Genomic DNA, 23,420 nt, shown 5'->3' on the forward strand with positions numbered 1-23,420 from the left:
CGTGTGGCACATTGTGGAGACTGAGAGCATCAGCCAGAAGTCGGGAGACCTGGTAGCATTCTCCTCCTTCTTCTCTACTTACTAACTCACTGTCTTCCAGTTTTAACATTTTGAGGCCAAATGGCAAATTTTGGCTAAACATTATGTGCACTATTTGATGTGTGTGTTTGAATGATTATATTTTTGTGATTTTTTTCTTTTTATCAAAGTCCTGTGTGTTCTAATTTTAGGTTTTCCTTTTTTTTTTTTTTTTTTTTTTTGAGACAGAGTCTCACTCTGTGCCAGGCTGGAGTGCAGTGGTGCGATCTTGGCTCACTGCAACCTCTGCCTCCCAGGTTCAATCAGTTCTCCTGCGTCAGCCTCCCTCATATCTGGGACTACAGGCTCATGCGCCACCATGCCCAGCTTTGTGTTTTTGTAGAGGCAGGGTTTCACTATGTTGGCCAGGATGGTCTTGATCTTGACCTCATGATCCACCTGCCTTGGCCTCCCAAAGTGTTGGGATTACAGGCGTGAACCACCGCACCTGACCAGTTTTCCAAATTTTTATTTGTATTTATGTTTTACATTTTGCCTTGAAAGTCTTTGGATTCTACAACAGACTTCAACATTTACAGATTTTACTCCGGCATTTCCCTTAGAGTCCTTTTGAGTAATTCAAGGACAGCAACATTTTCTTTTTCCTTCTCTCTGAGGCTGTGTGTAGCTCTTCTCACAATGATCCTGAAGCCCTCTCGTGGCTTCCAGTGTGTGGGTAGTCCTGTGTGTGGTTTGAATGGGTTAAGCCCTGGCATAATCCCATAGGGAGGACTGTTTGGCCACCTGGCCAACACCCCCCTCCTGCCCTAGCAGGGTAGCAGGAGAGCTCCCATGAAGTTTCCCTCTGCCTACCTGCCTTCACTTAATGCCAGCAAGGGTGTGGTGGAGTCATGGCATCGGTGGGATGCACCCTTCCTAAGTAACACTTTAGGAGTTACTTCTTATGCTGTCTAGTTTTTGTTATTTTGTTCAGGTAGTACTTTCTCTGGTTTTTCCCCCAGTACTTGGACAAGACTCAAATGTTGGAGAAGTCGGTGGACAATGGGAAATAGCTGAGGGCTCTAACGTGAATGACTTGATTGTCCTCACCAGAAAAGGAAATTTGGTGAGGTTCAGCATATTGCCCTAGTATAGGGTATTCCTTGGTCCCTACGGCATATATAGGAGAAATGATTTTTAAAAATCACTTCCCCCTTCATTTGTGCTGTAACAATTGTTAACCTGTGTTCCTACCTCCAGCCATTTCCCCCTCCTGTCTTTCCTCTGCATTGTCATCAGATACTCAGCTTCCTCAGCTTGTCACTCAAGAACAGTGAAAGCGGTAGATATTCCTAGAGTACAGCATGTAGAACCAGGCCAGGCATGTAGTAAACGTGGTATAAGGGTCTGCTAAATAAAAACAAGAATTGACCCTTACCTTCAAAGAGCTAACAACATAGCTGGAAAGATAAAATGCACACGCGTGCGTGCGCACACATGCACGCACACACACACACACAATGCATACAGCATTATGGGAAAAACGTCACTCAAGAAGCCTGAGAGAGAAGAGGGAGGAAATATCTGCTGTGTGCTCTGCTCAAGGCGCCTCCATTACTCTCTTCATTTTATAGTTCAGAAGGTTAATAGACATTAAATGCCTTCAAGTCCTTTAAGGTTGTATGTGCAAAGGGAGAGCGAAACCCAGGATTGTGTGAACTGAAAGCTCCTGTTGCCACCAGAAAGCTTTGAATACAGGCTGGAGCTGGACCTTGAAGGATGGATAGAATTGATTAGAGAGAAGTGGTGAGCACATATAAGTTGTAGGGGTAGAGAAAGGGTGGGCATACATGAGCAAAGGTGTAGCAGTGGGAGGCATAAAGTGTGATGGGGAACGGGGGTGGTCCCCAGGTTTGCTAGGGTAAGGGAGGAATGAAGGATAAAGCTAGAATGTAGGTTGGAGGCAACCTATAATGCACTTTAAGTTTGAAGTTGAGTTTGGACTTCATTTCATTTCAAAAGCCATGGAAGGTGTTTGAAAGGGAGTGACATGATAAAAAGAGTATCTTAGTATCTCACACCTGTAACCCCAAGCAGTTTGGGAGGCGGAGGCGGGCAGATCAGTTGAGGTCAGGAGTTTGAGATCAACCTGGCCAACATGGTGAAACCCCGTCTGTACTAAAAATACAAAAATTAGCCAGGTGTAGTGGTGAGCACCTGTGATCCCAGCTACTCGGGAGGCTGAGGCAGGAGAATCACTTGAACCCGGCAGGTGGAGGTTGCAGTGAGCCAAGATCATGCCACTGCACTCCAGCCTGGGCAACAGAGAGAGACTCCACCTCAAAAAAAAGAAATGACTTAGGAAGTTAATAGTGTCAGGAGGGATGTGGAAAGGACTAGAGAAAGGGAGAGGCTGTCATGAGTGTTAATGTACATTATATCATTTCATCCTCACAATAATCCAAAGAAATAGACACTCTTAGTTTCATCCCCATTTCCAGATGGGAAAACGGAGGCTGTAGAAATTATGTGATGACCAGATTCCCACAGTGAATAATGGTGATGCCAGGATGTGATCTAAGCAGATCTGTCCCTCCAGTGCTTCCTCTGTATGCAGCAGTATCTGACAGTAGCCTGGGAGATGTCTTGGGTCAGTTGTAATAGGTTGAATGTGATAGTCCAGTGACAGGGCCTGGATGAAGTCAGTGGTGTGAAATGGAGAGATGGGAGCAGCAGTGTGAAACATCCTTTCATAGGAACCTGATGCCAGGGCTGAGCCTGTGACCTCATAGCTTCTCTTTACTTAGTGTTTTCCATGGAAGCTGGTCCTCAGAGGTGAGAACCTTGCCAGGATCATGTGGTGTCATGGGAAACCTCACCACCAAACCTTTCAAGCTTAGGCTTCTTGTTTTTCCCGGGGAAATGTATTTAAATTAATAATGTCAGTGCTGATGTTGGCTGTGCTTGGTTTGGGTTACTTTTGAGATGGTTTAAGCAAACTTACAGTTGTTCTCAAGCATCACACACTTTACTTAACTAGAGTTTGAGACAAGAAGGTTCTCCAGAGGTCTGGTGGTGATCATTTCTGCCCTTTTTCCATGAATGTCCTCCCTCATCTGCTTATTTTGATATGTTCCCTGTGTTGCTATCCTATGGGTTGATGTATCACATAATTGCTTAATTCATTTTACTTTTGTTTTATTTTATTTTTTTTAAGAAAAAGGGTGTGTATGCATTTCAACTCTGCTAAGCTTTTTGGCATTCAGTTAAAGAATGTATAATAGAGTGTGCTAAATGCCATTGCGATGGTGTAGGGCAGTGTGGACCAGCCCAGTGACTTCTCTGCTTTATCTACTGCAGGTGATAAGAAGTACATCATGGGGCCCAAGCTTTCCACTCTCGACGCCACTGTCTTTGGACACTTGGCACAGGCAATGTGGACCTTACCAGGGACAAGACCTGAGCGGCTGATGAAAGGCAAGCCCTACACACCTCTTCAGGTTTTGGGGCTTCCTGGGGGTGGGTGGGCAGTGGGGTAGCAGAGTGGAGAATTCTAGGCCAATGCTTTGATCTTGGCTGTGCTTTATGGAGACACCAGGCTGTGGTGTACGGGCTAGGGTTGGTTCTCTGTACTCAGGACACTTTGGCATGGAAGAGAGACTGTGCTTCTCACTTGCTATCTTGCCTAGACTATGTACTTAGCAATGTTGACATAGATCTGCCATGTTTTTTTTTTTTTTCCTCTCTTCTCTCTGCTGTCCACAGAGAGCATTGTGTTATCAGTTCAGTGTGCCCGCTGCCTTGTTGATAGGCGCAGCTGCCTTCTACTAGCAAGGGCAAAGGGTCTGTAATCCCAGCACTTTGGGAGGCTGAGACAGGTGGATCATGAGGTCAGGAGATTGAGACCATTCTGGCCAACATGGTGAAACCCTGTCTCTACTAAAATACAAAAAATTAGCTGGGCATGGTGGTGCACACCTGTAGTCCCAGGAGGCTGAGGCAGGGGAATTGCTTGAACCCAGGAGGCAGAGGTTGCAGTGGTCGGAGATCGTACCATTGCTCTCCAGCCTGGCAACAGAGCCAGACTCCATCTCCAAAAAAAAAATATTGTCCAGGTGCACTGGCTCATGCCTGTAGATCTGCCATGTTTTTATGCTAACACTTTCATTCTACCTGCTTACATAGTGGACCTAAGATTTTTGCTGAAGTAGGGCTTGAATTCCACGTAGTGCCCTTCGTTTGCTGGTCTTCATCAATTTTCTTTGGGCAATGGGGGCTCCCCACTTTGTGGTGTATTTTGCCTTACTGTAGGTTAATGTAAGTGTTCTGAGCATGTTTAAAGCAGGCTAAACTAATGTATGATGTTTGGCAGGTTAGGGGTATTAAATGCATTTTGGACTTTATGTATATATATATAGACATATGTACATATATATTTTTTATCTGTTGCTTGGGCTAGAGTGAAGTGGCATGATTATAGCTTACTGTAACCTAAAACTCCTAGGCTCAAGTAATCCTCCTATCTCAGCCTACTGAGTAGCTGGGACTTCATGAGTGAGCCACCATATCCAGCTAATTAAAAAAAATTTTTTTTAATAAATGAGATCTTCCTGTATTGCCCACGCTGGTCTTGGCATCCTGGCCTCAAGTGATCCGTCTGCTTCAGCCTCCCAAGTAGCTGAGATTACAAGTATGAACCACTGTGCCCAGTTGACTTATGATAGTTTTAGCTTTTGATGGGCTTATAGGGATGTAGTCCTATTTAAGTCAAGGAGCATCTGTATGTGGTAGCTAGGGCCTCTGGGAGAGGCTTCCCCTGCATAGTTGGGTAGGAACTGTTTGAAGGAGTACCCAAGCAAGTGCCTGGGGGCTAGGGATGTGGGGATCAAAGTTCAATATTTAGGTTTGGGGAAGGATATTGACAAGAATTAATCAAAATGTTTATGCCCAACTGAGCAGGCTGGGTATGTAGGCAGGAGACCACTAGAATAGCACATAGAATGCTCTTAATAAATGTTGAATGGATAACTGGATGGGTGAATGGATGGATGGATGGATGGATAAATGGATGGACAGATGGATGGGTGAATGGATGGCTTGATGGATAGTTGGATAGATGGAACCAAGCAAGGCAGAATCATACAAGAAACTGAGGCAAGCAAGCAGTCGTATATGGTGGTCATGGTAAATGGGTGGGGAGGTAGTGGAGCCTGCAGCTCTGTGTGTCTGTGTGTGTATATATGCATGTGTGTCAATTCATGTGCATGCCCAGGAGGTTGAACTAGGCTGAAGCCAGCAGCACTCACTCTCCAGATCCTCTTGTTGGTGCGTATGGGGCTCCAGATACCTTGTCAGGCTTGGTTGGAATGGGTCAGGCATTGATCGAAGGTCTTCTGGAAGTTCAGCTGAGTGGGACTAGGGATTGTATGGACTGTCATTTAATTTCCTAAGTGGTCATTATGAGGATGTTCCTTGTTTTGCAATACATTGGTATTTCTCTAAATTAAATATGTTATCACATTGGTGAGGTTTGTGGCATTTAAAATATTAGTTTCCCTTTATTTTAATCATATTTTTCCATAGTGGGCTAAACGATATTGATTCCTTGTAGTTAATTTAGGGCTGTGTTTTATGTCCATTCTCTATTCCTATTATTTCCTACTCTATTTCCCCCCATTCTCCCACCATACCATCCTTACAGAACCCCATGTACACACCCATCCACATCTACTCAAATGCTCTGTACACCCCCCACACACACTCACTTGTACAGATATGCCTATACTTCCACCCAGACACATCCCTGAATACACAACTATGCACACACACACACATACACACTATTGTGGTCATCTGTTATTTAGTCTGAAGTATTTAGGGACCCATTATCAGTAGAACTCACAGACTGTATAGAATTCCTTTTTTCAGAAAGGATGCATTTTTTTGTTTATGATTTGGCCATTTTCTCTATTACTTCCTGAAAGGACTTGAGGCATTTAGTGTCTTTTTTTTAAAGAAATGATCAGCCTTTTTCGAGGATTGATTTTGGGCCTCATGCACATCTGGGGAATCTGACACCATTGTCTGAAGGGGCTTTTGGCACATAGTTGCATGTACTTTGATTCTTAAAGTAGCTTCCAGCTTTCCCTGACTACTGGTGTAGCATGAATTATTAACGTCCACAGGGATCTCTAAATCCCATTTTTGGCATTAGCTTCCATACCCCTTCTAAATCTTTGGATTGGAGTTGATAACGTGCAGCCAAACTACTACTGCTGTAATTTGCTCTCAACCTCTTTCCCTGCCTTTGCTGTCTCTGTAATAGAGACCTTCTCAAGAAGTAGCATGAGAAGGGTTAAGTAGAAACAACAAGGAGCCTGGAGATTTTAGAGCTGGCTGAAACCCAGGGGTGTGAATGGCTTGGATTCAGGCAGTTTTCTGCCTTAGCGTTGGAATGGCAGAAGCACCACTAGGCCTTGCCTTATTGTGAGTGTGTTTGGATGAATATTAGTTTTTTGGTCCAATGTATTATTTACAAAGCCACACAGCTACTTTTGGAACCATGTAGAATAGTGTGAAATTTTCCTTCATTTAGATGAGCAGGAGGACAAGCTTTTTTTTTTTTTTTGAGATGGAGTCTTGCTCTGTCGCCCCAGGCTGGAGTGCAGTGGCGTGATCTTAGCTCACTGCAACCTCCGCCTCCTGGTTCAAGCGATTCTCCTGCCTTAGCCCCCTGAGTAGCTGGGATTACAGCAGTGTGCCACCATGGCTGGCTAATTTTTGTATTTTTGGTAGAGATGGGGTTTCACCATGTGGTCAGGTTGGTCAGGCTGGTGTCGAACTCCTTGGGACAGGCTTTGAATATACTTATGTATGCATATATCTATCTGGATAGAGATGTAAATATGAATAATAATTTGCTTACTGGAGAAAATTTAGAAAATATAGAAAAGTTTTAAAAGAATAAAAAATAACTTGTGACACCATCTTTCACAGAGAATGATTTCTGATATTGTGGTATGTAGCAGATCTTTTATCAAATATAAGTATATATATATATATATATATATATATATATATTTTTTTTTTAGATTGGGACCATAATGTTGATACAATTATAACCTAAAGTTTTAAAATTAACTGTGTATTTTGGTCATTTCCCTTGTCATGAAATACTCTTCAAAATGGTATTTTTAGTAGTTGCATAATATCCTATCCTATGGCTACATGGTAATTTATGTGACTGATCTATTTCTGGACTTGTGGGTTGTTTTAAATAACTTTTACTAATATTCTATAATGAACATTGTTATAAATATATACTCTTGCTCATCTCTGGTTATTTCCTTAGGCTAAATTTCTTGTTCGGTAATTACTCTCTCAAAGGGCATAAGCTCTTGGTCTCCATGGCTAAATTGCTTTCTAGTAAGATTACACAATTTATATTCTCATGAGCAAACTCTGAAAGTACTTCCAATTTTTGTCCATTAGGATTGAATATAATTTATTTTGAATTTTTTGCCATTTTGATACCAAAAAAACCTCAGTTTTATGATTAGCAACATTCTTAATATGGAGTCGGATTTGATATTTTAATCAGGGCTCTTAGAGAATTGCATGTGGATTGAGACACTCCTTAAAACAGATGTGGAGAGCTTAAGAAAGCTGAGAAAAGTGAAACTGAAACTGAAGCCACGATGGGTCAAGAGCTCTGCAGCCTGTCTGCCTGTGTCCTCCAGAGTCCCATCAAAACCACAGACCTTAATGCGATTTTCTGAATTAGGAGGAGCACAACCTTCTGTGCTCTAGGAAAAACCTCATTCAGCAATTTTTACCAGCAGTTATTTATTGTATTTAAATGTCTTTTTTACTCATTACTTGATAGATTAAAAAGTAGAAAAAATGCTGCCTCTTCTTGACCAGCATGTAAATATTTCCTCACTCCTGTACTCTTACTGTTCTCCATCTGGAGGGAAGTGTTCAGGAAGAGGTTGTCGTGAGGGGATTTGGGTTTCAGGGAAGGGCTGGATCAAGTTACCTTGGCTGGTCTTTGTATTTGGAGATCTGTGAGTTAATATTTTTTAGCTTCGAGGAGACCAGGCAAAGGGGATATTTTCACTAGAGTATTCAAGTATTTTGGGAACTTTTCTGAAGAGGATATATGCTCAGCGTCCTCTTTGCATGCATGACAGATGCTAAAAGGAGCAAACAAGAGTATAGTCAGCGCCTGATCTGGAACAGGGAGGTGCTGAGTAAATACGTGTAGAGCAAATGTGTATGTTTGGATGTTGGCCTGTGTTTTCCAAGTTATTTGCTGGTTCGTGACCAAGGGCTGGTGGGTGCTGCTGGGAGACATTGGCAGGCTTCTCTCTCATCTGCATTCCTGCCTTGAGTGATTGGCAGCTGGGAGAAGCTTAGTTCTGGATTCTGGGTTTGGTTGACAATGTTTTTGGCATCAAATTGCACAGAATGTTTTGATTATTAGAGAAATTAGAGGATATAGGAATATAAAACGTCACTTTTTTCAAAGAGCAGGGAGGGTATTTCCATTTGAGAAACTGTAAGAGAAAAGTTCTTTATTCTACCTGGGATTATCTTCTGGGTAGACGGGCACTTGGCTTTCTGATAAATATCCTCTCAAGTTGTCTGAGAATATCACTGTGTTTTTTTACCAATTTATTTTATTGGATTTATAGATTTGAAAAGTAATACATGATTGTTACAGTAAGTTGAGTTACAAAGGCATAGTTTAAAAAACTTATGACCTTCTCTTCATCCATGTCCAATATTATTTCTATAGAATAATCAATATTAAGGATTGAATGTAAATCCTTTTGTGCCTTTTTCATATACAGATTTACGTATGCATATGTAGGTGTTTTGGTTTGTTTTTACTTTTTTTAAACTAAACAATGGAATTATACGCATTATCCATAACTTCTTTTTTTCACTTAACAGAACATCATATCATTTTAATAACCTCACAATATTCTATAGCATAGATGCACCTTAATTTATTCAATCAATACCTATTGATGGACATTCCGGCTGTTTCCATCATTTTCTTTCTTCTTTTTTTTTATTTTTCACTTAAAAAAGCTTCATTTGGTATTCATGTACATGTATCTTTACATACCACTGCTTTCATTATAGTTGAATAGTGTATTAAAAGTGAAATACTGGGCCATGAGATATGCAAATTTAAAATTTTGATAGATAACATCAGATTGCTTTCCAAAAAATGTTATAGCAATGTATACCTCTGCCAGCCACGTAGTGCAGTGCCTGACTGTCCACATCCTCATCAGCGTTGGACGTTATCAGACTTTTTTAAACCAGTGTTACTACCTGATTGTCGACTACACTTTGAAGAAATGCAGTTTCTCTATCATTTTGCAAAGTTTATGTCTTCTGTATAGGCTTTTTTTTTTTTTTTTAAGATAGAGTGTCACTCTTATCTCCCACGCTGGAGTGCAAAGGCAAGATCTCAGCTCACTGCAGTCTTCGCCTCCCGGGATCAAGTGATTTTCCTGCCTCAGCCTTCCAAGTAGCTGGGAATACAGGCACCTGCCACCACACCTGGCTGATTTTTGTTTTTTAGTAGAGAGGGGGTTTTGTCATGTTGGCCAGGGTGGTCTCAAACTCCTGGCCTCAGGTTATCTGCCCACCTCGGCCTTCCAGAATGCTGGGATTACAGGCATGAGCCACTGCGCCTGGCCTGTATAGGCATTCATATTAACACAGGTTTATCTCTCTCTCGCGCGCACACACGCACGTGTACACACACACACACACACACACAGATACTCAACACAACCTGTTTCTGCTGCCACCTTTTTCTGTTCTTTTGTCCAATAGCATGTTAAGTCGCTCAGCTGACAGAGAATTTAGGCACAGGAAGATATAGGCAAAGCCAGAAGAAGATAAAACCCAACTGCAGATATCCACTTTCTGTTTCACTCTTTATCAGGTGCAGGAACTGAGGAATATGTGGGCTCCCAGCTCTTGCTCATCAAAGCAAACCCTTTCTCAACTACATGTTGGAATGTTCACCTCTTTCATGACAGCACAATGCCATTAGGGGGAGGCACCTCTCCCCTCACAAATCTTGAGACCTCAAGAATAATTACAGAAAAATATTCCATGACAGGTAGTGCACTGCTACTAATTCCCAGGCCATGCTGTTAGCTCATCAGTAGAGAGTTGAGTGGAGGTGAAGGGCATGAGGACTAAGGAGGTTAATATGAATTCAACAGGTGAGTGAAGCACTTTAAGTGCCTGGCACACAGTCAGGACTATATAACGGTTTGCTATTATAATTATTAATTTTTGTTATTGCATACTGAAGTGGTATTAATGTCACATGGTTACAGAGCAGGCAACTTTTCTGGAGAAAGGTGAAGAAACAAGGCTGTAGAAAGAAAAGCTATGTAAGAAGTGACAGTCATAGAGCCAGTGGATTTTGTGAATAGATTCTGATTTTCTGTAGGAAAAGCTCGTAAAGAATGGATTTGATTGAGTCAAATAGGGCTGGCCCCAGGTACTACTGTGAAGTGACTGTATTTCATCTTTGATGTCTCTTTACCTCCCCAATTAGATCTTTTTTTCCTCTTGTTGCTGCCTTCACATCTTTATTCAATTCTTGGTTCCCCAGGATAGGCAGCAATACCTGGAGAGGCGTTTCATGACTGTCCTCATGTCCTCATGCTGCATCTCCTCAAAAGGAGCAATGGTGTTGACTTTTCACTTTCTGGCTCCTGAGCATGTGCACAAATATCTTCTGAAAGAGAATAGACTTTTACATAGCGAGGGTTGAGCTGTTGTAATCTGAGAAGACTGGAAATGGTGACCTGGAACCAGTACAAGTCTGTGGGATCCATGAAGCAGGGGGATTTACTTTGTTACGTTTTGCAGGGGATGTAAGCAAGTTTTGAAAAATTTTAATGACATGGGAAAATGTACATTAATGTTACAGGAGATAACATGTAATAATAATTGCAATAGATAAATAGAAAAATACTGAAAGAAGTTACACCAAATGGTAATTGTGATTATCTTGGATTGATGAAATCATGGGTACTTTTAATTTTCTTCTTTATGTATTTGTACAGTTTCTATATACAGACTAATTCTAATTTTCCAAAATGAGAATATGTTATTTTCCTTAACAGAAAAATGAAATAGAGTAGTGACAAAGTATAATCAACAAAACCATGAATATAGAAACAACCTAAATGACCTGTGATGGGGATTGGTAAAGACGAATTGAAGCCATATAACATAGTGTGCAGTTATCATTGTGGTCAGAGTGTGAAGTTCAGAGGTTTTTATTACATGTTATTAAGTGAAAAGTAGGATAGGAAAAAGAATATATAGTAAATCCTATATAGCACATGTAAATATATGTAAATATGTACATTTCTGGAGAACATAAATGAAAATGTTATTGTGGGGAATGGGATTATTGGTAATGCTTTTAGTTTTTGCTTATCTGTTATTTCTAATTTTCAGCACTGAAGCATGGATTATTTACACAATATGTGAATGTTTATATAACTTAAAAAAATCCAAAGATATTCTTAGAGTAATGATGTCCTATAAGAGATAGTAGCAAATCATATATTTATAAGCAATGTTGCCATCTGCTGGATCAAAAGGAGAAGCTCACCCTCTTTCTTTGTTTTTCATTTGGAATTAGGAAATGAAGGCCAGATATATTTCAGACAAATGCCTAGACAGTAATAGCGACTTAACACAAGAGTTTCTTTGATTCACATGGAAAAGAAGTATATAGTTCAGTGACTGAGTAGGACCTGGATCCTGGGTACCGCTGTTTAATTTCATATAAAAATTTAAAAATATCTTATACTAAGTGTGTTTGCAGGCACACTTATCCATAAAGACAATTCTGAGTTATCCATTTAATGGATTTTTTTGGGCAGAAAAGTTTATATCCTAACATAAATTTTTTCAACTATTTGGCATAGTACTCAGCCCATAGTGCACTGCAAAAATATGTGGAGTAAATGATTACTTCTGGCTGACTTAATGCAACCAGCAGTTGATATGTTTTCATGGAATATAATTTATATATGAACCAATCAAATCATTAGTTTTTTTCATATGCAAACATAAAATAATAAAATGCTTCATAAAGCCAAATGATAGTAGTTTATCTGCCGTTTTGGATAAACTACCCCACCACTTATCATCGTCAGACTCATTTCTTCATTTCATTCAGCCCACTCACTGAATTTAACTTTTCTCACTTACCGTTTTTATTATGTGCTTAAAAGCCTAAATATTTTCACAGTGTCTTTATGGAAAAATAATGTTTACCTTGCCTCATTATTCCAGTTTCCCAGAAAGCCCAGTGGCTGGATGTCTTAGTTTGGGCCTCTCTCACAGAATGCTGCAAGCTAGATTTCTGGTAAACAACAGAAATGTATTTCTCACAGTTGTGGAGTCTGGGACATCCGGGATCATAGTGGGAAGTGCAGGATTATGATGCTGACCAGTTCAGGATCTGACTCTGGTGAGGGCCTGCCTGCTGGGCCTGCCTCCTGGTGAAGGCCGGCTTCCTGCACCTGGACACAGTGCTGTCTCGCTGTGTCCTCACATGGTAAAAGGGGGAAGGCAGCTGTCTCTGGCCTCTGTTATGAGGGCACTTGGCTCTCATGACCCAACCACCTCTTAAAGGCCCCACCTCCTAAGACCATCACATTGGAAGTTAGGATTTCAACATTGGAATTTTGGGGGAACACAGACCATAGAAGTGGTAGACTGCTGCCTTTGAGAACTAACCTTTGCTTTCCTTGCCACACTGCAGGTGAGCTGATCAATCTCGCCATGTACTGTGAGAGGATACGGAGGAAATTCTGGCCAGAGTGGCACCATGATGACGATAATACCATCTATGAGTCTGAGGAGAGCAGCGAAGGCAGCAAAACCCACACCCCGCTGCTGGATTTTAGCTTTTACTCAAGGACAGAGACCTTTGAAGATGAGGGAGCAGAAAACAGTTTTTCCAGAACCCCAGACACGGATTTTACCGGACACTCACTCTTTGATTCGGATGTGGACATGGATGACTATACAGACCACGAACAGTGCAAGTGATGTCCAGCCTCGCTGACCCTCTTCCTTGGGATCTGCCATTCCCTGGGTCGGTCCATTTTCCCAGGTAGCATTCCATCCGAGCTGGGAGGAGATCTTCGTGCTTGGCACAGTTTTCACATGCTAAGTGGACTATAGCAGCCTTATTTCTTTTTTGTACAAACAAAACACAGAACCATTCAGATGACTTCATTTAAAACAAACAGGCAAAAAAAAAATAATAATAATGTCAGCATGGTTCCTGAAATCCATTTTTGTTTTCATTAGAAAACTATTAATAATACTGTGTGGTAGAGCAAGTATCAGAGCGGGTTGCCAGCTGATAGGGTTTATGATGATCCTCTTCATCCTGAGGTCTTAGTTGTGAGATGGATTCTTGAACCTCCTTCATCCACCAGGATTTGAAGTAATGAGAGATATCATCAGAAAAAGTGTAGGAGATAAATGTTTTCTGGTGGCTGCTTGTACTTTATGTGTGTATATTGTATGTTGAGACGTAAGTCAAATAAAATCCACAGATATTCAACAAACACCTACTATGTGCAAAGCACCGTGCTAGGTGCTAATCAGTATATGTTTTATTCTAAGCCCTGCCAGTGACTAGCTGTGTGATTTTGAGCAAATCTCTTATTAACTAATGTGTACCTCATTTCTCCCACCTGCGAAGTGGGGATGACAATACTCTCCACCTACCTACCTCACAGGGGTGTTGTGGGGATTCATGTGATAACATTCTTTTGGCGCTTTAAACCTCTTGGAAGTGGTGCAACATAAACACAGCATTTTATTCTTTATTGCACTTCATGCTTGTGAAGATTTGAGGGCAAAGGAATTCCGTATCCAGGCAGCCACCACCACAGTCACTTGCAAAAGCTGAAATGCACACAAAGGTACACTTAGGACTTTGTCATCATTCCTTTCTGTTATCTTGGTTGAATCAAAATCTTTTGCTCAAAGAACGTTGGAAATGTTTTTACAAATTATCGACAGCTACAGACAGTTTTCAATTCTACTGTGTATTTGCAGAAAAGTGGTTCTTTCATTGCCTGAACTCATCATTGCATGTTCTGTGTTGACTCCGGAGTGTTAAGTTGCCTATGTTTGATTTATTTGAGGAGAATAAATCTCAGGAATACAGTGGGTTTCATAGAGGTGAAGGGGAAAGTATTTGACTGATTTTTGTAAGCAGAGGCTTGCCAACTTGTAATGTCTTTTTGAAAACAAACCTTGCAGAGATATATTGAAAAGATGAAGTGGCAAGATGATACTTGTATCAAAGCACTCTGTTCAGTGATAGACTGTATGCGGTTTTATTAATGCAACTTATCTGGTGTTTTCGGCCACTGCCCAGTGAGAGGAGAGCAATCCTGAGAACAAGTCTTAATGTCTTTCCTGTGTCTTCCCCGTTCTCTCTCTCTTTCTCTACAGTATTCTATGAAATGTTGGCTTACCCATGTTTGTGAAGGCACCATATTTCCAAAGGTTTTTTTTTTTTTGACTTAGGACATTTTCTAGGGAAATATGGGGCAACGATCCTGGGTGATGGTTGTGGATTTGGCCTAGGAGAGCCAGTGTTAAGAATTTACAATTGCAAATGAAACTGCTTTGCTTCTGACCAACATAAGGATTGTTCATTATGGGGTTAAAGAGGCACTTCTTAAAGGCAACTTCTGAGAAATCCATGTACTTTACTTGAAAAAAAAAAACACCTCTTTTTGAATATAGCTTTGCAAAATCATCTTAAAAGACTACTGTAGATTCACAAAGAGGTAAAGGGAGAAGAGTTTTTGAGACTGTTTACTTACCTCTTAAGCAATTGCGTAGGGCATATGTATCTGGGAATATATGCTGAGATACCCCAAGTTAGAAATTCTTATTCCATGGGAAACTTAGTTTTTAAAATCTTATTATAAGGGTTTTAATAAAACCCTTCTTATTTAAAGGGACTGTTTGATGCCTAATAAGAATGTGGTGGAGAAGATGTGAGTGGATAAGCCTGTTTTGAGGCTCCAGCGTCATTTGGGAGGACTGTTTGCCTCCCCTGTCTCTAGCAAGTGTGTTTTAAGGCCAACTGTGGCACTTCTGTGTGATTAGGGAGAATATGAATATAATGAACAGGTGGACAGTAGACCTGTATCCACAAAGCATGGGTTGTCTTTTCCCTACCACATTTCAGCTGAAAAGAAATGTATTTGAATTTTTTTCTGTAAACAATTTATTCTTACTGTACAGTACCAAGTGTGATGTATTTTCTCTCAAAGGCTGATCAAGTTATGAGAATGTAGATTCATATATGTTTTTAATTTTGTATTACTTGGAATACAAGTATGTGGAGAACCAACTTTGAAAATGAAGTTGTAAAATAAGTCATTCCATCCAGGTACCTCCTGCAGGGGCATGAATGGACATTGCTACCTGGAGTCTTTGGGCACTTGCTTGACAGCTTATGACTGGGCACTCAACATTTTGTAGGTGTTAACTTAATTTCGATCCCTGGAATATATGCCCTAGCTTTACTTTTCCAAGGTGGGTTATGCAAACAAAATAACCAAGACAAAGTCACCACGGTGTGGATCTTTAACCAGAAGGCTTTGATTTCCTGTGATTCATTCTTAAGCTACCCAGATTTGAAATGTTCTCCAATTTCATGAACAGGTGCTAATTATAAGAAAAAACAATAAGAAGTTAAGGGACATTTTAGTCATCTGGCTTCTTGTTTAAATTCTGTTTCCTTTTTGCTGGGAGGTAACTTGAAGTATGTGATCTTTAATATTAACAGATATTTTTGGTTGGACAAAAGACCCATGGGCTATTTGTTCTTTTTTACCTCTCATTGTAAAAGTAAATCAAGCTCTTATATCCACCTCTCTTTGCCCACTTGCACCCTCCCTCATCAAGATGAATGAGCAGAATCAATATGCTTTACTATCCATCAGAACAGATATAAGGACAATATATATTTATGTAAAAATGAACTATATTGTCAGCATTTACCATTTTGCTGTTGTTACCTAATGAATTGTGGAAAGTGATACTACCAAGGCTGTGGGCTATTCAGAAGACTGATCTGAGACTTAGAACAACTTGGACTGAAATCACAACTGCAGTCACGTCCTCAAGTGAGCCCTGGCCATGTATACTGAGGCATTAGGGTATGTTTTTGTGAAACAGTTAGGGTTCAAGGAACAGACATACTAAGGAGTTTAGCCTCATTGGTCTTGCTTAGATTTGTTTGAGAGAAACTGTAGAGTCATCGAAATGTATAGCTGTGCCAAAAATCAGCTGTAGAAAGCACCTTATTGGCTTGGTGTCACATATATACTTATTTGAAGGGCAGAACACAAAACCTGAGGTCAGTGATGGTTCTTTCCACTACACCATCTTGCCCATGATGGTTTCTTTCTATTATACCATCTTGCCCTTGATGGTTCTTTCCATTAAACCACCTTGGCTTGGTTGTCTTATAAAATGCATGTTACCTGAGAAGTCACCCTGTGTTCACAGAACCAGCACACTTCCAGACATTCTTTGCTTGGAATCCTACTTCACTTTTGTCCATGTCCAGTCAGCCTGGTCAAGGCCAATAACAGAAACCTTTCATCAGTTATCTACTCTGCGCAGGGCATTGCTAGACTCTGTGAAGAATAGCAAGATGGATTCCCAAATCATCAAGACTCCTCATGCTTTCTTATGTATCTTTTAAAGAACCTAAGCCCATTCCCTCACTTGCTGAATATTTATGGAGCCCCTACCCAGTGCCTGGCCCTGGGATCTATACTAGTTGTAGAGTGGCAAATACAACAGCACAGAACTCTGATTTCAGGGCATCTCCTTTTGCCTAGACCTTCTCTAGCCTCTTTTACATACTTGGCCACTTTCCTGTTCCATTCCACCTACCACCAATGGATTAATCTTTGTGAAAAGCTCTTTGGCCCTGATGGGGTGTGCATTGCCTCAGGGTGAGGGGATACTCTTAGGGTCTGGTATTCCCACCTTTATTTACCTTGTCTCCATAGCTCCTCATGGGAGCCACCCAGTGCAGCCAGGCTGATCCATTTGCCATTGCCTAAACACGCCTCGTGCCCCTCCTCTGTGCCTCTGCTCATGCCAGTCCTTCTCCTGAAATGTCCTATTCTCTGCTCCGCTGGCCCAAGTCATGCCCATCTCTCAAGGTCTGACTTCTCAGGTTCACACGAAGGCTTCCTAGCTGATTATAATCTCTTCCTTTGAAAATGAAGCACTCATCATTTCCTTTTTTTTTTTTTTTCACCACCAGCACCCCCTTTAATAAAACATGGTGGGGGGCATTGTGTGACAGAAAGAAGGGGGTGAAATAGGACCATTTACAAACACACACAAAAAAACCTCTGTACATGTCTAGCGCGTGGCAGAGGGGACAGGCAGGGCAGCAGCGGCCCGGGAGCAGCCCTATTTGTAGAGGATATCATAGTGTCCAGGCCGGTAGAGAAGGTAGACCTTGGGCTCGGAGCCCTCCGGGAAGATGTGCGGGTTGGTGGCGCCATCCGCGCCGCGGTCCATGTACTCCACCTGGATGGACACACTGAGGGCCTGGGCCAGCGCGATGATGTGGATGTGGTCGCTCTCCTTGCACATGGGCTCCGCCTCCTGCTGGCAGAACTCATTGACAGTCCGCCCACCCTCGATGAAGTGCCCACTGAAGGTCACATGGGAAAGACACTCAGAGAGTGGGTCACATACCATTAAATAGTGATTTTTTTTTCACTTTTTGGGTGTCAGGATCTCCACTGATAATCTAATGAAAGTTCTATACCCTATTTCCAGAAAAACACATATATGCAAATATATAAAATTTTACATATAAATTCAGGAAATTTAGAGACCTCGTGAAATTATGCGTGGCTTCCGTAGGAGGTTAATGGACCCCAGTTAAAAAGTCTTGTTCCAAGTAATCTTTAAATGTTACCATTGTGTTTGTTCTTGTTTTTAACATAGCCAGAGAGAAGAAAAATTGGTACAGGCTATTCAGGCAAAAGTAATCTCTGTTATTATCCATGTTCAATGTATCTTGAGTGACAGAAAAGAAAAAAGAAGGGCTATCTTAGGTTATTTGAGAAAATACTGTTTTGGAGGTTTGGAGTTTTGAAAGTGACAGGATTTTGTTGTTGTCGTTGTCATTTATCTTTTAACCAACCCCAAAACTGACCTATCAAAATGAGTTCAGGGCCAAGTGTACTTCATTTCAGCACTGAAACCCACCGCTTCTGCATGGATAGGACCACCAGTCTGGGCTGAAGGTGGGGGAAAAAAGCTGGATTTTTCTTTACAGGAGAAAGGTCTGCACAATCAGGTTTTCCTGTATTCATTCATTCATTCATTCATTCAACAATTGTTGAGTGTATTCTCAATAAAAGGTGGGTGCCTTTTGTTGATAGGGAACAACTCAGGTTATTCTTATTTCTTTCTTTCCTTTATTTTTTTTTTTACAGAGTAAAGTTATTTTATTGTTCCTGACTATGACCCAGGATCCTTTGTTTTCCTTTATATGCAGTGCTATTTAAGTCATACTAGAACTGACAAAAGTCCATTCAATGACAAATACTTCCAAAGCTAAATGCTGGGCTCTGGGAACCCATCTTTAACAGGTCCAGGGATCAATTGCATGTGACTGTGAAGTACTTGACCTTTATTCAGTTGCTTCCAGTGGTCCGGCTATAACTTGGGAAGTTCAAAAGGATCTTCTTGGTGGGGAGGAGGGTGAAGCCTCTTGCCTGTAAGACTCTTGCTAGTGTCAGGGGTAGATGCAAACATACGTGGGATGTTTTCCTCATCTGAATTCCTTACCAGAAACTCAGATATTTGGTCCCTGTCTTTCCAAGAATATCTTAAGGATATTAAAGTTTCCTTAATCTTTGAGATTAGATTGCTGGAACCAGCAACATTAGTCTTGTCCATTAGAGATGATTATAGAGGGTACTGATGCATAGATTTAAAAAAAGGGACTCAGTTGTTTTGGAGCTGACGGGGTGACCTCCTCAAACATTCTGCTTTCGCTGATGTAGGGAACTTGTCCCCAGACTTAGGCCCTCTAAAAATCCTGCTGCTGGCTGGACCATGACAAACTACGATGCTCAAATTTCATGAGGATGATTGCCTTAGTTGTCAAATTGGTAGACAAATAAAGGGGACCATTGCAATAATAAAATGAATAACCTATAGATACGGTCTAGCAGCACCAAACTGACCATTTCAGTGGGAAAACAAGTCATCTGAAGTAAAAGATGGATACAGTACTTTGGTTTTCTGTACACAACTAATTTTAGCAATGAACTTAATGGCCATCATGCATTTTTGAAACAATCCACTAACTGTAAAGCAATATATATATGTATCATAATCAATTAACTTTATAAGTTATGTTACTAAATGTGACTAATTCACCTCCCCCCCTCCCCCCGACTGGCATGCATTTATTTTTGTTTTTATTTGTGGCTCTGGAATAGAGTAACTTTTATTTATTAATAATGCTTAAGCATTTTTCCTTTTTTTGTACCTTTTTGTTTTTAATTACCCCATGAATTCTAAAAAAATAAGATCCAACTTCTGAATTACCATGTTATTTAATGGTGGCTAAACAGACAGCAGAGGGAATATAATTGTTCAGTGAGGGCTAAAAAAGAGGAATGATTTGAATGTTTACTATCTTCTTCCTCTTTAAAAAACAGTTGATGACTTTCCTCTTTCATACTTCAGAATCTTTAATATTTGCTTCTCTTCTATAAGAGATTATATTTGACTTATTAAAATATAAACCGTGTCCAAATGATTGCATTTTTACCTTTAAAAATTATATCTGGGAATTTGTTTTTTGCAGAAATAAGGCTAAAGACTTCTGCTTCAGTAGAGGTGACATGTTTGTGTTATTGCTGTCAAAATGATTTTATTGCCAGTAATAAGCCTCGTGGGATCAGAACATGCTTATTGTAAACACATGTTTTTTCCCAGTGATCTACATCATGCCGATGTTTGACAGCTCAAATGCTGATAAGGGTGATGGTTTCTCCATGGTGATGGTTGGAAAAATGAGGGTCTGAGTCCTCCATTTGGGGTATTAGAATTTAACTGAGTAGGAGGAGAGAAGAAACAGTAATAAATGTCAGAGTTTCAGGCAACTATGTGGTATGGTTGTGGTAGAGATGTATCAGGCAATTGAAAGTTTTCTAGGTGGTGGCATCTTGCTAAAATAATAAGCACAGGTTTATAAATGAAAAACAAATGCAATCTATGTAGGGAAGGATTGTCTGTGAATATACAAGTGGCCAGTCCAGGAAATGTTGAAGTAACATTTGTCTTTCTTAATTTCTATGCTTGTGTCCCCCATTCCCCTTCTGAAGCCAGGCCTGAGACTTTAGATAGCAGCTTAGGGGGTCTGGCCCTGATACGTTTACTCTTTTAATTTTAGAATTTCCTTCTGGTCTCTCAAAAGTGTGGCATATTATCTTCTGTTTTATAAATATAAAATGTACACAGTAATTTACATTTTGTTTTAGAGAAGCCCTTTAAATGTTTGGAGACAGCCCAGATCATCCCTATTTAGGCAGTGGTCTCCAAACCTTTCTGCTTATTCACCCATCAGTAAAACTTTCTGAGCATGCCCCTCCATGTATTTATTTATGATATATATATATATATATATGTATATATGTATACACTGCTGTATATGTATATACTGTTGTACTGATGTAAACATTAAAAACCATAGCAAACATAGAAATTTTAAAAGTATATTTTCTGGTCCACAATGGATTTTAGAGAATGGGACAAGGGGTCTTTAGGGGTTAGCACCCAGATGGCTGTAATTGATTAGAAAATGTGTATATACTATTTGTGGCAAAGCACATATAAAATAGGCTTGGACACATGATTTTAAGTCAAGGTATGTAATTATTTTTACCTAAAATAGGCATTTTTGGTTGGGGAAGAGAAAGATGAACAATTCAGTGTCAACTTTAAGATTGCTCTTTTTAATTCTGCTTTTGGGACCACTTGATCTAGAATGTCTTGAAAATTCCGGAAAGATTTAACAACACACTGACTTAAGCAAAACAAGGAAAGAAAGTAGGGGTGGGGTGGTACCCAAATAATGCAAATACGGGATGTGTTGTCTGAGAATTTCAGCATCAATCTGAAAAACATGTTTTGATAATGCCTGGTAATTCAATTCATCATCTCACTGATTACATGTCTTTTTTTCTATTTGTTTATAATCTTGTGTCTTCAAATGTGGAAGATGTACAGACTTATTTTCAGATATCTGAGATAGGAAGGGCCAATGTTGGCATAATTTGAACTCACATTTCAGCTGCTTGGGGGCTGACGGGTGGACACCACCTGGAAACACCTGCACCATCTGTTTTGCAAACACAATGATTAGCATCTTGCTGAATGATGACCCCAGTATGAAGGTGGCATTTCAGTGTTTATTTCTGGACCTATGAGTTACTTTAGCAGACTTATTAGTAGTTTATGAAGCCATATTTAAAACTTGTACACTTGATTGTAAGATAGATTTGAATTGTGCACTATGTTGATTACTGTATATAAATGTGGAAAATCTGTATATTTGGTCTTAATGCTTTATGTATTTGATGTGTAAATGATAACTAATGGAAATGAAATAGTTTTCTGTGAATGTCTTTTTTCCAACTTACTTCTCTTTTGCAAATTTGAATGTTTAAACTTCAGGCTTATGGGGAAAATCTGAAATGTTTGCATCTAATATACTGTTAAGTGGTGGCCTCTTAGATGAATGGGAGAATATTTTAGTTGTAAGGCTCTTGTATAATTAAAACAGAGGTAATGAATTTTTTAGGCATATAACTTTCTGATAGAATTTCAAATGAGTGGCTTTTAAGAAGAAAAACAGATCTCTGGAATATGCTGTCCCATCCTCTCCTGCTTTTATTTCATGCCCAGTGTGCCTCAGAGTGTTACGAAGTGTGAGAACCACTGGTAGAGAGAAGAAAAGGAGAGGGAGAGCTGGAGCACATGTTAAGACCTTTACTATGGCTAGGCCTTATAATAGACCAATTTCTCCTTGCATAAATACCGTCTCAATTAGTTTTCATGCCTCTTCAATAAAGTAATTATGGTGAAGAGGTTTACAGATGAAGAAAGAGGTTTTGGGTGATAAAATGGCATACAGTAATATGGCCATGCTATGCTCAAGTCATTGGGGTCAGAGATTCACAGCAAGATTTTGGAAATTCAAATCTTACTACGTAGTGATTCACACATGTATATGGTAATGAACCTTAAAGGATAGCTAGGTCTATAGGCATGTCAGGATCTACAGAGACATGCAGATGTTTCAAATTCTATCTTAGAATTTGACCAACTGTTTGGTCAAATAATACTGTTACTCAAATATTAGCTTTTTACCATTTAAAGCAAATTACAATCAGGTAACACTCAAAATTCTAACCCTCCCTTCTCAACATGAGAATATCTGTTAAGTAGCAAATGAGAGAACCCCCTAATCCCACATTTCAGTGGTAATACAGATTGAGTATCTCTTATCTGAGTGCTTGGGACCAGAAGTGTTTTGGATTTGGGTTTTTCTCAGATTTTGAAATATTTGCATCATACCAGTTGAGTATCCCGAAATCAAAATTGGAAATCTGAAATGATCCAATGTCCGTTTCATTTGAGTGTAATGTTGGTGCTCAAAAAATTCTGGATTTTGGAGCATTTCAGATTCTGGATTTTTGGATTTGGGATGTTCAACCTGTAGTTTGGTTTTTATCTTTTTAGACTCCATTTCTCTTGACTTTTAATTTCTAACTATTTAGCCCTGTTTATTAACATAGACAGTCCTCAGAAATGCTTTGAAATAGATCTTCATCTACTTCAATGTCAGTTGGCTCTAGACCCTTGTAGAACTTGTATGAGTTCCTGGCCTTCCCGTCTGTCCTGTTAGGGAAGCTTTGCTGCCCTGGCTTTCAGGACTCCTCAGAGGGAAGGGGGTCATTTGTTTTTCCAGTGTGCTGGTCTCTCAGAAGCGTTAAAATACATGTTTTGCTGCCATTTGTACTGTTTCTTGACTCAATTTTTCATATTTCAGTTCTTCTTTCCTTTTAGAGGAGAGGAGGAACAGCTGGTCTCCCTGCCCTCCCAGATGCTGCCTGATTTGTTTCTAGATGACGTCACCGGCAGGCACTCATTAGATCCTTCACAGCTGGGCTGGTTCCCATTAGCAACAGACTTTCTTCTAAAAACTATCAAGGTCAGAGTAGCTTATCCTTTGG

At 40.2% G+C, this 23,420-nt stretch overlaps 1 protein-coding gene across 5 annotated transcripts in view; it reads left to right on the plus strand.

Annotated features, from left to right (window-relative positions):
• Positions 1-21,793, plus strand: part of FAXC (failed axon connections homolog, metaxin like GST domain containing) — a 76,887-nt gene extending 55,094 nt beyond the window's left edge. For 4 of the 5 annotated variants that reach the window (XM_017507685.2, XM_037731098.1, XM_017507683.2 and 1 more), the window contains 2 exons: positions 3,379-3,495; positions 12,848-15,484. In XM_017507685.2, coding sequence (XP_017363174.1) covers positions 3,379-3,495; positions 12,848-13,137 — 407 coding nt within the window. In that variant the 3' untranslated portion in view covers positions 13,138-15,484. Of the gene's footprint in view, positions 1-3,378; positions 3,496-12,847; positions 15,661-19,987 lie in introns of those variants that run through there. The other variant, XR_005196748.1, reaches the window with a different exon arrangement.
• Positions 21,794-23,420: the final 1,627 nt, after the last annotated feature.

Source organism: Cebus imitator, unplaced genomic scaffold, assembly GCF_001604975.1.
Source record: "Cebus imitator isolate Cc_AM_T3 unplaced genomic scaffold, Cebus_imitator-1.0 Scaffold382, whole genome shotgun sequence".
NCBI classification, from domain to species: Eukaryota; Metazoa; Chordata; class Mammalia; order Primates; family Cebidae; genus Cebus; species Cebus imitator.